The 16,974-nt window shown below is 39.1% G+C and overlaps 1 protein-coding gene across 1 annotated transcript in view; it reads left to right on the top strand.

The window, feature by feature from the left end:
- ADAMTS13 (ADAM metallopeptidase with thrombospondin type 1 motif 13) overlaps positions 1-16,974 on the top strand; it is a 1,149,238-nt gene that overhangs the window by 43,120 nt on the left and 1,089,144 nt on the right. The window contains exons 3-4 of the mRNA XM_044058222.1: positions 3,842-4,116; positions 16,480-16,618. Of these exons, the coding sequence (XP_043914157.1) occupies positions 3,842-4,116; positions 16,480-16,618 (414 nt within the window). The remainder of the gene's footprint in view (positions 1-3,841; positions 4,117-16,479; positions 16,619-16,974) is intronic.

Genomic DNA, 16,974 nt, shown 5'->3' with positions numbered 1-16,974 from the left:
AGCATATCTGGGAATTCCCACCCAGGTTCCTAACATAACTAAAGAAAGCCTTGTGATTATCCTTAGTGTCCTGTGCAATTTTTCTCTCGAAGCTGGCCTTAGACGATTTTATGAGTGCCCGTAGTTTTTTGCTAATACTGATCAGAGATGCCTTCCCTTTTTGGGATTTTGCTCTATCATGTAGTAGCTTCCTCCTTCTGTTGTATAGTTTGTTTATGGCTGGGGTCCACCAGACAGGACGTCTGCCTTTGGAGGATTGGGTCTTGGTTTTATTTGGGATTGCATGTTCCATACATTCCTGAAGGTGTTCATAGAATGCGTTTATAAAGGATTCTGCGATCTGGGCCGTATTTTCCACAGGACCGGGAGCCTTGAAGGATTCTACTTCAGTTCTGAGGAGTGTGAAATTTGCTTTAGAGAAGTTTTTCACTGTGGTTTTCTGGGCAGGGGGTGGGGTCGGGATGTGAATATCCAGTGAGATTAGTTTATGGTCTGATCTTACCAGTGAGGGATACACTTCTGGTCTGGAGCATAGAGTCCCCATGTTGGTGATGATCAGGTCCAGTATGTTTTCCGCTCTTGTGGGAGTGGTAACAAGTTGTTCCATAGCATTTGAATTTATAAATTCTGGGAATCTTTGGGCTAGGGTGTTGGAGCTAGAGTAATGCTCCCAGTCTATGCTTGGGTAGTTGAAGTCGCCCAATATAATGGTGTTTGGAGAGACCTTCATATTTTCCAGTGTTCTCAGAAAGGCCGAGTGGGGTTCCTAGGTTTGGGAGGGTGGTCTGTGGCAGGTTATTAACTGGAAGGCAGTTTTACCCACTGTTAGTTGCACATGGATAGTCTCTGATGCTTCATCCTGTGCCACCAACCTGGAGGTGTGAGTATCTTTGACAAATATTGATACTCCCCCTCCTTTTGTGGTTCGGTCCAAGTTTTGGGGCCGAAAAGCATGGTATGAGGTATAACCTGGTAGTGCTGGGGTGCTCTCTGGACCCTTGAACCAGGTTTCTGTTACTGCACAGATATCGATGTTCTCCATGCCAAGGAGAGTTTTGAGTGTGTGCATCTTGAGGTTTAGACTTCTGGCGTTGAGTAGCATTACTCTTAGTTTCTTTTCCCTTGTGATACCTATGGAGGTGGTTTTGTCTTTTGAGCCTTGCCTAAAAAAGGCACTATGGGGGTAGCAAGAGCCTTTGCCAATATCCGAAAGCCCAGGGGTGACAGGTGCAAGCCGTCCCTAGCGTAATACATTTACACATCTTTCCAAGTGATGTCATTCTCTTCTTCGTTAGCACCTCACTTGCTATTTAATAACTTCCACTTGTTTTATGTATTTTATCTGTATTTCCATTAATAATGGTAATATTTATTCTGTAGTTCTGAATGTTACTCATTCTTTTGTAATATATTTTTGCCACGTTCTTTTTTTTCTTATTCTAAATAACTACTTTTCTTTTTCATTTACCTTAATTAAATCATTTGCTCTAAGCTTTCATGTAGCTCTTCCATGTATTCATCTTTGTCACCTCTTTTCCTAAATATTACCATCTTTCTCACTCAGATACTAGAAATATTTATTTATTTATTTATTTATTTAAATTTGTTTACTGGGAAAGTCTGACTGGACACAGGTCCTTTTTCAACAGAGGCCCGGGGAGAAAAGCATTGATAAATGGTATACAATCTAGTCAGGGTAATTTTACAGCACTGGTGATGATGACATGACTAAATCCAAAAGCAATAAAACAAAATAAAATGAAAAACTGAACTGACTTGTGGATTTTATTGTTTTAATAAAGATTTGGTATGTGGATCCATGGTCTTTCTGAAGTAGTCCATCTAGTCTATTTTAAATACAAAAGCACATTTGTTAAAGTTTAAGTAGAGCACACTTACAATCACAGATAAAAAATAGGCAAATGCCTAGTAATGCAATTTGTCTAACAGCTATAGTTAAGAAGAATAATAGAGAATGATTAGTAAATCCTGTATTTAGTCGGGGTTTAGGCAAAGACAGAGCCAGTGAGTATTTAGATGTGATTTAAGAGCAGTCTTGAAAAGATGGCTAGGGAGGGTAGTTATGGTAGTTGGAAGATTGTTCCAGAGCTTGGATATGGGGTTCCTCTTTATGGTCTGAAACTTGCTCCAGATTTGTATGCTAGTATCTTATTAGCTGTATCTATTGACTCTGTTGTAGTAGTATAATTTCTCTAGTCACGTCATTTCTTTATTCCTTGCTATTAGTTATTTGGTTGTAGTTATAGAAGGCCTTGTAAATTGTCACCTATCCTGATGGCAAGTCCTACCTTGAATGAGCCTATGATTATTTTGATTGAATACAGGAATTATTTTTGGATGGTGTTGACCTTAGCTTTGCTGAACTGAGCAATGTAAAGTTGAAAGGCTTCTGCTGTCTTCTGTTTTTTTTTTTTTTTTGAATAATTTAATTTTATAGCTTTACCATTTAGACTAACTGCAAATGCTTCCACTATATTTGTGCATTCAGAATTTTTTTTTCAGTACAATTGTTTAAATTCTTGTAGAAGGCCATAAATGATTCAACAGTATGATGTGGGTTGTGGGTGTGTGGCTCATATTGTCCTAGTGTATCTCTTAGTTCATACTACAAAGATATATGGCAAGCATAATACACATGAGAGTATGGAAGGGATGGACGGATGGACAGACACTTGTTAAGACCGGAGGAATTATATTTGGATATTTATATCCAAAAAATGCAGAATACAATAACTTCCATATGGAGTACAGACCTAAAGAGATGCAGCTGAAAAAAGTACCAAAAGACCTTCTGGGCCCCAAGACAACTGTGTGACAAGACGGCAATGAAGTCAGGTGGAATATTGGCATGGGCAAAAAGAGACATCACCTGTGGTGTTATTACCTGTGTACAATATAGATAGCTTGAGAGACTCCAGCCTAGAAAAGTGTGTGCAGGTCTCAAAACCTTATTTGCAACAAAGCACAAACAAGATAAAAAAAGAATAGAGAGCAGTAGTAATGATGCATGTTCTTCACAAAAACATATCGTAAAAGTCTGTAAGAGCTTAATAATGTGCAGTCTTAAATAAAAGAGGCAGAGAGGAGTGTGACAGAGCAGTTAAGTACCTAGCAAGTCCAGATAGTTCAGTGAGCACATGCAAAAGAGAAAGAGAAGGAGATAGTTACGTGAGAATAAGAGGGAAAAATGACAATTCTAAAGAAGACACAAGGGAATATTTTTTCACCAAAAGGGTAATAAATTAATGCCCCCCCCCTTTAGAGGTAGATATAAAATAAAATTGGTTAACTAGGATCTGAAGCTTATAAAGACTGTAGTTAAAATGAGCAGGTTAGGTGGGTCAAGCAGTACTCACCTGCCATCAAAATTTAGATTATTATGAAGGGGATTGGAAGTGAGTCAGGAAGGGGTGGGGCGAGGTAAACAATTGTTTAAGGACTAACTGTAATAAAATGTCAGGTAAAAGCACCATCAGTATGCTTTTCTTGTCAGCTGTCTGTGTTGATATGATATGACATTCAGCCATATCCTGTTCAAGCAAAGTTAGTTGAACACATCTTATGAGTAATACCCAGCATTCACTAAATTAATTGTTTTAATTGTTTACATTTGGTTATACATTTGCTTATGAATAGTATATGGTCTATTAAGTTTTATTAACATGTTATATGTTTTTATCTAATACAATTTAATGTTCCTGGTCTACCTAGAAAATAGAAACTTACAAGTTCCAGTAAGACGTCAGGCAAATAAATTGAAGAAGTTAAACAAGGGAAAGTAAATATAACCATTAACATCTGTCTTTTCTAATTTCAATAGTTCCAGAATTTGACATTGTTGATGTTTATTGCACTTGTGAAGACCACCATGGATCACCTCCCTGTACACAGATGTGCTCCCTGAAGACATCTGAAGCTACATATAATTTTGAATTTCAAGAGCAGGGCTTTATATCACAAGCATTCCTAAATGAACTTATTCTGAATTCATCATACAGCTTGATAAAAAAACTTCCAAAAGATTTCCAAGCAAGTGGGAAGTTAGTAAGTCCCCCCGAGGTTCGATCAGCAGTCACTTACTGCCATGGTCATCTGGTGAGTACTTTGCTGAATACAAGCTCTACTGATATAAAATGGTTTGCTAGTGTTTGCTGTAAACTTTGAACTTTCTCGCAGAACATACTGATTGGATATCTGGTTAGTATCATGCTGAATACACAGACTGGTGAAATACTTTTTTTTGCTTGTGTTTAAGCTGAACTTTGAGCTTACATGTAGAATTTAGCAAAGAATTTGTGGGGTGAAATGTTGGTCATGTCAAAAATGTTGACCATTAGTGGATAATAACTTCTGTTATTATCATTTTTTCTACTGCTTCAAAAACTCTAGCCTGTCTTTCACATCATAAACTACTTTTCTCTCCTTGAAAGGATAATTATTTTTTTCCCAGCACCAGATGAATATACAACATATACAAAAGGAGCAAATACACACTTAGGTATGCAGTGATATGTCTGATAAACTCTACCAGTTGTACAAAGTTCTTAATTTGTTTCTAGATATACATCCTGAAATAAAAAATGTGAAGCACAGTTTACTGAAAATATAATGACTGAAGGTCATTGCTTGGAAATACATTAAACTAGGAAATGAAAAGAAAGGAAAAACTAAAATACATAGATACAACTGTTTACATAGTGGGAACGTTTGCCCCCCCCCCCCCCCCATTTACTTTTTGTATTTCTATATAATGCAGTTTGAAGTAAGTGCAGTTATTCCCTTGCATTCAACAAAAGTTTTTGAAACTTCTCAAAACCTTGAAGCTAGAATAATATGGGGGGAGGGGTTGTAGTACAAAGTATTGTCACATGACGTTCACTTATGAAGCTTACATTCAAATGCTTTAGCTAACTAAGTTTCATTAACAACTGCTGTAGGAAGGCAGCTGGAAACATTTGATAAAAGTGGGTGTTAATGCATTTCTTAAGAATCTTTATAATTTTTTATTTGGTGAAGGTATCTTTTCAATTTGTATTCTTTCTGGATTCCAACATTTCCATACAGAGCTGTATAAAGGCAGTTTGATGTCTGAGGTGATATAACATTTTATGTCCTCTTGTTCCACTATTAGTCCCACTTCAGCAGCACCCACCAGCCCAATCTCCCCACTAAAATAAAAACTGGGTATAGTTTTAAAAGCATCTTTCCAGTGATGTACTGCATTAACTCTTGATATTTATAATGAGCCTGTGAAAATAGCATTGGCTTTCATCAGACTATGCAGTGATCAAAGCAGTAAAGTGGTTTATTGTTTTACCATTATTGTCAGTTAGCTGAAGAAGAATGCGTAATCTGTCATTTTGTAAAAATCAGAATAAATTACTCATTAAAAATTGAACAACCAAGTGGTTTGACTGCCTAACATAGGTGTGTATATATTGGTCTACTTTACATGCCCGAACTGCCATAAGATGAACTTTCAAAACACCGAGACCACTAGCACGAAATTTCACAACAACAAAGTGTCACAACTGACATTTACAAAACTGAATGTGTAAAACTCTTACTCCATATATTACACACGTTAATAGTACTGCTACATAACTTGTACATTGTACCTTTAAGAGGTTCTACTTCGTAGCTAAAGTCCAGCAGAGCCACTGAAGTGATCCCCGGGGTAAACTTTCTGTTTCCCATCCACTTGTCAAGTTTTGTCTTGAAGATTGTTAGTGAGGGGCTCTGCCTAATGTAGATTGGAATCTTGTTCCAAAGCATGGGAAGTCTCTGGGACAGGAATCTATCCCTCCAGCACATCCTATTTTTTGTTGTGGTGAGGTTTAGATCCCTAGAGCGTGTGGCTCGAGGGTGATTTGGTTTTCTTTAGGTGGAGCATGCCCATCAATTCTGGGTTGAACATGGCCTTGTATGTCAGGCAGAGATCACCTCTGAGTAGGCAGTATGCAACCGAGTACAACTGGAGTTTTGTTCAGTTGAGCTGCATAGGGCATTTGTTTGAGGCCAGTAATCCTCTTGGTGAGGTACTTCTGTGGACTTTCCAGCTGTTGCAGGTGTCTTTTAAGGTACATCCCAAATGGGGCGTTGTACTCTATGATGAGTCTGATGAGTGATGAGTAGAGGGGTACAATAACCTCTTTTGTTCTAGATGCAAACCCTTTTGAGATTAGGTGGGCCACGTAGAAGGATTTTCTAACCACTTTAGCAATGTGACTATCAAACGAGAGATTATTATCCACTTGGATCCCCACATCCCTTATTACATCTTCCGTATTTAGGGGACTACCACCTAGTTTGTGAGTACTTTGTTTTTTCCAAAGGGGATGACTATGCATTTTTTGGCATTGAGCTTGAGGCCATGATTTTGACACCAGGTATCCGTCTCAGTGAGACCCTTTTGGAGGATGTCTGTGTCAGCTGGAGAGTTAGTTACAGCCCCTAGTTTGCAGTCGTCTGTGAACTTGGTCAGCCATAGTCCTCCTGTGCTTGCCTGTGCCTCTGAGAAGTATATACTGAACAGGAGGGGTCCCAGGACTGAGCCCTGGAGGATGCCACTTGTAACAGGTTTAGAGACGAACCTAGATCCCGCAACTCTTACTGTGTGGGTTCTGTCCATGAGCCAGATGGCAACCCATCGCATGATGTAGGGGTTTATATTCAGGCTGGTGAGCTTGTCTATAATACCAGAATGGGGAATTGTGTCAAAGGCCTTTGCGAGGTCTAGGTAGGCTGTGTGGACCACCTTTCCCTCGTCTATAGCCTTGGTAACTATCTCAAAGAAGTCTACCAGGTTTAAGAGGCATGATCTGCCCTTGACAAAGCCGAACTGGGTAGGGTCCAGTGTTTGGAGATACCCAATGTCTCTGTTAATGAGTTCCATGATGATGTGCTCCATAGCTTTGTAGACCAGGCTAGTCAGCCTTATAGGGCGATAGTTCCCGGTGTCTGTTTTGGCTCCACCTTTGTGGAGCGAGATAACCATTGCTGTGTGCCACTCTGTGGGTACATAGCCTGTGGAGAAGCTGAGTTTGAACAGTATATATATATATATATATATATATATATATATATATATATATATATATATATATAAATGTGTGTGTGTGTGTGTGTGTGTGTATGTGTATGGGAAACATCCCTTTCACAGAATATTCAAAATATCGAATGTTTGTTAAGGGATCAAATAGTCATATGGCCCCAGAATGCAGGCAATGGGTTCAGCCCCCTATTAAGTGAGATATTTTCTTGTGGTACATTTGGTTAAGGATACATGGCTGAAGAGACATTCAGCTGTAGAGAAATAAGGCTGCTGTGATTTCCCTGTGGGCAAAGAGAAGAATGTGGTGTCATACCTTTAGCTTTAATACCCAGATGTACAGGAGGACTGTAATGTCTATGGCCCCAAGGCAACATTAGATAGCAGACAATGTGATAGGCATCAGCAGCAGGCTGGCCAGTGGACATGTCACTGGCAGTAAAAATGCAGTACACAATGGGCAGTGCCTTTATAATTGATGTGTGTGGACCACTACCCATTCATAGTGTCTAGGGAACAGTACCTAAAATGCCTATTGGAGCATAAATGTGACTAAACTAGCATGTATGATTTCCCCCATGCTGTAGCACACTTCTACATGTTGTAGTTACATATATATGTACTATACACTAAACACAATGCTCATTACTTCTTCTGCCCCCATGCACTTGGTTATTATACCTGTGGGCATGGCAGTGTGTCCTTCACTTTTCCCACAGGGAATTTGCAACAGTCATATTTCTCTGCAGTTGAATGTCACTTCAGCCATGTGTCCCCAGCGAAATGTACCACAGGGAAGTGTCTCACTGATTAGGTGTTTGAACCCGCAGGCAATACTTAGTGGGAGAACAGAGTACAGCGGGATTGTAAATTTGCCCTTTTCCCACTGTTCTGCAGTCTTGGAGTTGATATACATAAGTACCAGGGGGTATGAGGAAAGCAGCCTCCCATTGTAGGGGCTGAAAAAATGTTTTTCTTTTCAGTCTTTTGACAACTTTCAATGTTTTCAGACTGATTAATTTAGGTTTGATTTTTGTGAGTGTTCAACTAAATGCAGTACACGTGCGTGTGTGTGTGTGTGTGTGTGTGTGTGTGTGTGTGTGTGTGTGTGTGTGTGTGTGTGTGTGTGTGTGTGTATGTATAAAATATAAATGGTCAAATGTACACTAAATTAACCAAAGAAAAAAGAAACACTGCATGACATCTAATGCTATTGCATTAAAACACTGAAATGGGCTTTAACATGAGTCTTGCAGGAGGGGGGCAAGACCTGTCCTCCATGCAGAACCTGACCCACAGCTACCAAAACATGCCTTAACATAAGTTCTGTGGGGGCTGGGTCCTTTGCAGACCCACTTGAAAAACAAACCTTTAATAAAATAATCTCAACCATTTTCCTGTTGATAATTCATACCTACATATAGCCCTGTAAGGCTTGGAGAAGGATATATTGTTCTTTATTTTTTAGGTACTTTTCTGTTATCGGGGCAACAGTTCTAATAGCATGCAATCATTGCACAGCTGTTAGCCCTGAGAAAGAAAAAGAACATGACATCTCAATGTAGTACACAAACATGACATTTTACGCATTCTCTCGGTTTCTGTCTCTCTGTACAGTTTACACTCTTGCTAAACCTTTAGTTTCTTATACCAGTAGAATTATTCCACATCCTCCTACCTCCTATATCCTGAGGTATGTGTTTAGCTGTTATTCATTGTTCCTAATAGACTGTTAAATGTATTTAAGTTGAATTGTGTGATTTAATAGTAACTGATGTAACTCATTTTTGCTACATAGTTAAATAATGCGCTGTTGAATGGCATGAATATTGTAGCTACTAGTTTCTTTAAAGCTAAGTTGTGTCTCTAAAGCTAAATGTGTTTGGTAACCAGACTTTAGTACGACAAGCTCTTTGCAGGGCTGTTAATTACAGTGAAAATTGGGAGCCTTCTGTATATTTCTGAGAAGCAGGATATTCAACATTCTAAACGTTTGACTCTCAGTTATAAGGCACTGTTGCAGTAAAACGCTAATGTGTTATAATGATTTATGCTATATGTAAAGATATGTAAAGATTTTACTAACATAGTTTAGGGTTTCCTCGGGTAGTCTAATGTTGTTTAATACACAGCTGCTTCTGACTGCCTCTGAAATCAAGCTCTCTCTCTATCCCTCCCAGGTCTTCCCCTGCACAGCGTGAAGCAGAAAAGAACTTCGCCCTTTTCGAGCGACCACTCTACTATTGCCCACAACCTGTAAAAACAAAACAGGTCATTATCTGGTCATTTTAGTATAGACTTTAAAGTAAAGTATTATTTAAGGGTCCTCAGTACTAGCATGAATCTCCTTAGGCATACCCAAACAAAAATCCAAGCTTGTTTGCAAATACTCCATTTAAACTACAGAACACACTCTAAAACTAAGGCAAACAGCTATAAAATTTGAAAAACAAGCTCCAAAGCATAGGAATTGAACCTGATGTTTGTTTAGATGAAATTACTCACCTGCAAGTTAATTATACAGGAGTTACATCTTGAAACCTGGGCTCTTGTGGCTAAGTGTAAACCCCGCTCCGCACCCCACCCTGCCCCCTATTCCCACCCGCCCCCAGTACTCATACTTTTATAACCTCAAACCACTCCCCCTACTGTCCACTAACTTCCTGTACCTCACTACCACCCTCTAAGATCAAACGGAATATGACACCACCCAGGAAGCTTATCATACTAACTCTTTTTCTCCTCCTACTTGTTCCTTACCTAGCTACCCTATATGAAACCTGGTCTTACATAGGCTTCCACCACCCAGGCTACCAAACCAACCCCACCCCCATAATTAACAACAGAGGCCATGACTCAACTCCCTACTCACCCTCCTTGTTAGAACTCGAACGCTATGTAATTATCAAACCTACCAATATTAGGCCAAATGATAAACATTACTACAAACTTCTACTCAAAGCCCTCAAATTCATTACCACTCTGAATCACAGACTAGCCACAGATGGTGATATCCACCCCAACCCTGGCCCATCCCCTCCACTCAATTCTAACTCCACCCTATCCTCCCCTCCACTTCTCAATCTAAACTCTAGACCCTTTAACTCTCTTCTGACCTGTCATCTAAACATCAGAAGTGTAAACAATAAGATTCACAACCTACATGCCCTTTTAGCTACTTGTTCCCCAGACCTACTATGTCTCACAGAAACCTGGCTTAAACCAAGTACCAAAGACTCACAGATAATCCCACCAGGGTATGATATACTTAGAGCAGACCGAATAACTCGTAAAGGTGGCGGTGTAGCCATACTCTACAAAAATACATTACAAATCTCCCTTGCCTCTCCACAACCCCTCCTAACAAACAATGCTGAAATTCTACTTGTAAAACTTCAACCAAACAAACATAACAGCATAAATATAGCATGTATTTACATCCACCCAGGCAACAATAATAATAAAACCTTAGAGGACTTTCTCCACTGGCTAACTCAAACTCACCCCCAGGAATCCACAGTGTTAGGGGACTTCAACATCGATTGGAATTCCTTCACATCTAGCTCCCCATCTAGCAGCATAAATCTACATGGCTTTTCTCAGCTCATATCCACTCCTACCAGACTAGGTAAACCCCAAAACAAAGACAGCATCCTGGACTGGATCCTTACTAATAAAGATCCTGACCAGTACTCAGCAGGTACTCACTCAGAGGACATGAGTGATCACTTACTCACCTATGTTATCAAATTCAAGAAAAACACCCCCCTTCTCACAACCATAAAAAAAAAATCAGGAACAATAATAAATTCAACGCCTCCATTTTTCAAACTGAACTTAAAGCCCACAACTGGACAATACTCAAGACTCTTCCTCTTGAAGAGGCAGTTATCTACTTCAACACCACCTTCCTCAAGATTCTAGATTCCCATGCTCCAATACGGTCCATTAGAACTAAAACCAAAACCGCACCATGGCTCTCTAAGGAAACAAAATCCAAAATTTTATCTAGAAACAAGATGTGGGTCACATGGTGTACCTCAAAAGACCCACACTCCCACCAAACCTTGGCAACTTAGAAATGAAACTAAAAGAATGATCTTAAATGATAAAAAAAACTTCTTCCTCCACCTCCAACACAAACACCTTAATAATCCGCAAAAATTCTGGGCAGGTTTAAACAAGCTCCTGCACCCAGGCCAGGCAACCACCCCCACTCCAACAACTTGCAAACAACAGTGCCCTGTAAACATTGCTAACACTTTTAATAGTTTCTTCACAGAAACTATACAATCCCTGGCCACACAATTCAAACAAACAACCAGCCCACTCCACTACCCGAGCCAGCATAATACTACAACTACATCAGATCATCTATTTACCTTCGATCCAGTACCCATATCCTCTATAACATCTCTTCTTAAAAAACTAAAACCCACTAAGCTAGCAGCTGACCTTCTCCCAGCTGAGTTTCTGCAAAAAGCAGCTGAAGCCATTTCCTATCCCGTCTCCATAATCATAAACCGTACCTTGTCAGAAGCCTTCATCCCCTCCATATGGAAAATGTCCCACATTATTCCTCTCCATAAAGGTGGTAGCTCACTAGAGCTAACCAACTACAGACCCATAGCTATACTCTCACCCCTGGCCAAAATTATGGAAAAGTGTGTCCACAAACAACTGATGGCACACCTCACCAAAAATAAAATTCTAGCCAACTCCCAACATGGCTTCAGGCCAAATCACAGTACCACATCAGCCCTACTATCCTTTTCTAATACCATCAATAACTTCAGAAACAATAATAAACTATCATCTGCTCTTTTCTTAGACCTCTCCAAGCCTTTGATATGGTGAACCACATTCAACTCCTCCATACATTAAAAAAACTATCACTCAGCGATTCCACACTGAAATGGTTCCAATCCTACCTGTCCAATAGGCAACAGGCTGTTCTATGGCAGGACAAATTATCCACATGCCTACCTGTTACACTTGGAGTTCCCCAAAGATCTATCCTTGGCCCTCTTCTCTTCACCATCTTTGTTAATGACCTGCCCACAATCACCCCCCATGCCACATGCATTCAATATGCAGATGATTCGACCATCATCTGCACTGCCTCCAACCTGGCAGACCTCACTGCTTCAACCCAAGATACCTTCAACCTAATAGAAAAATGGTTCTCAAGTCGTCAACTAGTCCTCAACCCCAACAAAACAAAACTACTTACTTTCTCGCCCACTACAAGACTCTTCCCCCCACCTTCTCTATTACATCCTCCAATGGAATCACTATACCACCAGAAGCTCACACAAAGCTATTAGGTGTTACCATTGATAACTCCCTTAAATTTGACACCCATTTCAATATAACCATCAAAACCGTCAATAAAAAGCTTGGCTCTCTCTATAAAGTAAAACACTTTCTCACTCCTCACGCTAAAATTACAATTGCCAGCACACACCTACTATCAACTCTTTTCTATGCCTCCCCCCTTTTTACCAACCTAAACAAGACAACGCTTAACAAACTTGCTTCTTGTTACAATCACATAGCTAGATTTGCCACAAATTCCACCTTTAGAACGCACCACTGCACTAACTTGAAGCAACTAGGGTGGTTAGAGTTTCCAGCCAACTCCACTTCAACCAACTCAAAACGGCTCACCAGATACCATATCACCCTGAGAAAACACCAGCTCTGAAAAACATCATTCAGCCCTATATTAAGCTACAATCTTTACGCTCCTCCAATAAGATCTTAGCTCAAACTACCAAAGCCAATAATTCTGCTGGGGATTCTCTATTCTCAAACTTTGTAGGTAAAATGTGGAACTCCCTACCGACCATGCTCACCTCAGAACCTTCACTCCTACAATTCAAAAAAAAAGCTTAAACCCCATCTCAATACTCTCTGGCAATGTCCCTGTTCCAAACCAGATTAACCACTATCATTTACCCTTCTCTTACCTCACTATCCTTAACCGTTTTTTAACAAGGCGCCTCACCATTGTAACTGACCTATGTTTTTTTATATGCTGCTGTTATTTTTTTTCCCAAGATGTAATGTATCTTTATATTGTATTAGAACTCAACTATCTTCCTTTTTTGCATTAACAATGTTCATATGTCTGTTATGTACCTGGAGCTTTTCTCCCCGGGCCGCCGCTGAAAATGGACATGTATCCAGTCGGACTCTCCCGGTTAACAAATGTAAAATAAAATAAATAAATAAATAAATCCTACGTGTTTAGCCCTGAGAAAGATAAGTAACATGACATGTCAATATAGTACACAAGCACAACATTTACCGTGCACATAATGTGGTTTTTGTAATGGAAACATAGAGAAGTTGGGTGAGAACAATTACATACAGTATCTATTCTGGACCCAAACAGTAAGATGAATTACAGGCACGATATTCTGCTGAAAAAATCTTCATCGCATGATCCCAGATAAAGTCTACGACAACTCTCCTCCTACCAAACTATTTTCACAGTTCACTCGTTTTCTCTCTCTCTCCAGTTTACACCCTTGCTTAATCTTTCTTATACCAGCAGAATTTTTCCACAGCCTACATGTTGTTGGAGGATGATACTAACCCTTTCTCCTCCAAATCCTGTTAAAATGCACAGGTAGTGATGATGGGTGTGGACATGTTCCTGAAGCGACCATTCTGCAGTGCACGCACAAAGTCGAAATGCATTCATCTGACAACAGCTGACATTTCAATATGACCCTCCCTAACAGAGGAAGATCAATAATTCTCTCCATTTTGCATGAAGGGTCTTTTAATTTTTAGCATGACTGAAACGTTTCAGGTGCACACAAAATCATCAAATGGCAGTCAATATCTTTCTCAGGACTAACAGCTGTGCGATCATTGCACGTTACAGCTATTGCCCCGATAACGGAAAAGTACCATTTTTTAATGACTGGATGTTTCTTGCACTTCTGGGTGTGTGAAGCACTTCACATATAAATGCTATTTTTTCAACTTGTAAGAAATGGATGACTTAGGCACCCTGTAGTATGATACTAGGTTCAACATTGCTATACCTTAGAATACTCTGACATAATTGTTGTCTCAGATGGAGTGCGTATTACTCTGAGATGACTGTTGTCTCAGATAGTGTGTGTATTACTCTGAGATACTACAGTCTCAGATAGGGTGCACATTCCCAGTCATTTGCACTTTCAGCTCTGAAGATCCAAGGACTGGCAATTACAGTCCTATAATTTCATAAGGTAGTCAGTATAAATTATGATCAGGTTTCTGATCATCCACTACTTGTTATGTGCTTGAGACGTGGATGTCAAGAAAATCACCTCAAGAGTGGAGAGAATGCAAAGTGAAGTCTGAGAGGTGAATTGTGAGAACAAGTAACAAGTTATGATAGGAGAAAACAATCATAATTATTTGTATTATATGGAGCTTCAGCTGTCCTGATGTACTTTTACTTACAGAGAAAAAAAGTGTAGGAGTACTAAGTGTTTCATAGCTTTGAAACTGAAATATTTAATACTGCCACACGGGCAATTGTCATTAGTGAGGTATGCCTCTCGAAGAGTTGTAAAAGGTGTTCGATACTTCACTCTGCCACACTTTTGTTTATTAATGTGGCACTACGAAGTGTATTGCAGGTTTCAGAGCTGTTAAGTGCTTCTGACACTGTTTTGTGGTGACTACAGTGTGTGCTCCAGTGTGAGATGCAATAATGACAGTTATTTACCTTTGAAAGCAGTTATGACTGGCAGAATGGTGTATAATTCACTTATCGTTCTGCTGAATTTGGAGCATAACTTGGTTATCTTTATGCATATTTTAGAGCATAATCAGTGAGCTCAGTGTACTACACAGAGGATTATGATCAGGTCTCTGATAATCACCAGATTATTATGTGTTCAAGACATAGATGCCAAGAAATTCACCCTAGAAGCAAATCTTGGTATCCATATCAAAAACACTTACAGCTGGTTATGGCGTTAGATCCTGTCATAATTCTTTGTAGTCCATGGAGCTTTAACTGTTCATGTACTGTTACTTACAGAAAAAACAAGCAAAGAGGAAAGCTGGTAAAGCGCTTAGCTCTGTTAGTTAGACGTTAGGCAGGAATGAAGAACCCTTCTTCAGAACTAGATACTTTAAACGCTGTTGGATATTTCATTCTTTCACATTTTTTGATTATATGTGTGGCAGAGTGAAGTTCTAATAGCTTTTAAAAGCTGTTCAACCTTTCTGTCTCTGTTCTTTACCAGCTGACACTGTCTACTGTTTGTCCCTAACAGGAAACCCAATTTTAACAACACTTAAGTATTCCTAAAACAATATTATATTAAGCACCTCTAAGGGCTGTTAAGATTGGGTCTCACACTAGTGTCATCCTAAACAAGTTTATTTCCTGATTACAGTGAATAATTAGCTATCCATGCACTACACACATATTAATTATTGGAAAATCAGACTTGTAGTTTAGCTCTCCCTATACATAAGTCTTCAGAGAGCTTCTTTATCTGAGAGAAATAAAGCATCTACTGAAAGCTAAATATTCTTCACTCTAGTAACCCTTTTCATCACATTCTTCTCCATACCCTGGCTCTTCTTTTTAGACTCTTACCTCACATCTCCCCTTCGACTCTTTATCCCTTCTACCGTTTTCTCTCTAGTAACCTCTACCACCCTCATTCTCCATTCTTCTTCTGCTTCTTTTCATTCTGTCTCTTACCTCACTTCTCCTTTCGTTTTTTTCCACTCTTCACAATCTAATGTACATGTTGTAGAGACTATGTATTAACCGGGTGTGACTGTGTTTATTGACCTCTTTTAGGTACTCACTGCTGTATCTTGTATACTCAATTCGAGTTTGTATCCTACGTAATGCCTATTCTTTTACTTTTAAACTTGTTTGGAATCTACTTTCTAATTACTGTATTGCTTTATTGCTTTTCCCTGTTATGTTTAATGGGCTGAACTTGAAAATGGTCCATATGGATGAACAGTTTACTTAGGTTAACAATGAAAATATAGTAATATAAAATTTTGCCTTTGCCTGTGTCAAGCACTGTTCTTTTTGTGACCATTAACAAAAGTGTACAAATTCCTTAATTCCTTGTATGCCCCCCCCCCCCCCGCAGCAATCAGAGTTAAGAAACTCATCTTTGTTTTATATATTTCTGTTGTGTTCAGAAAATAAAGTACAAAAATGTGCATATAAATACAGTCGCTGTACAATGGATGTTTTAGAATTTAGGTTTTTCTGGATGTATAATATATATATATATATATATATATATATATATATATATATATATATATATATATATATCAATCTAAAAATGTCAGTAGTTCTGGATATGAATGATATAACGTGAAACAGGTAATAACTTATCTTTTGTCTTCCCTAGCAAGGTTTGGTGTTTGGAAATGGCAGAAAAATGTATATTCAACCTGTCAGGGAAGAGCACTTGAAACACATGGGTAGGAGTACTTTGCCTAGTCTTCACGTAATCTTTTTCCAAGGAGAAACTAACAGCCAACATCAAGGTATGTGCCATTCATAGAGTATGGTCTTTATTATTAATATACCCATATTCATAAGATTTATGTCTTATTTGAGAAGATAGCTTATTGTCATTGACTGTAAAAGTTATTGTAAGCAACTGTGTTTTCAGTCTTCCTAGAGAAATGGGAATAGTAGGTTTTAAGGACAGCCCACTGCTACAGAGGGACCCATCACATGACTAGACTATAATATGTTAGGTTACGTTATACGTTGCTTGAACCTGAGCTTCTCTTTATTTATTTGTTTATTTTTGTTGAGAGGGTTCGTCCCATCTGGCCTGTGAACTGTTTCCGCGGGACACTTGTGGTAGTATTTATACAAACTTGGGGGGGGGAGA

Source organism: Protopterus annectens, chromosome 16.part0 (assembly GCF_019279795.1).
Source record: "Protopterus annectens isolate FY-2018-M chromosome 16.part0, PAN1.0, whole genome shotgun sequence".
Lineage (NCBI taxonomy): Eukaryota > Metazoa > Chordata > Ceratodontiformes > Protopteridae > Protopterus > Protopterus annectens.
This window is presented reverse-complemented; position numbering and strand designations above follow the sequence as displayed.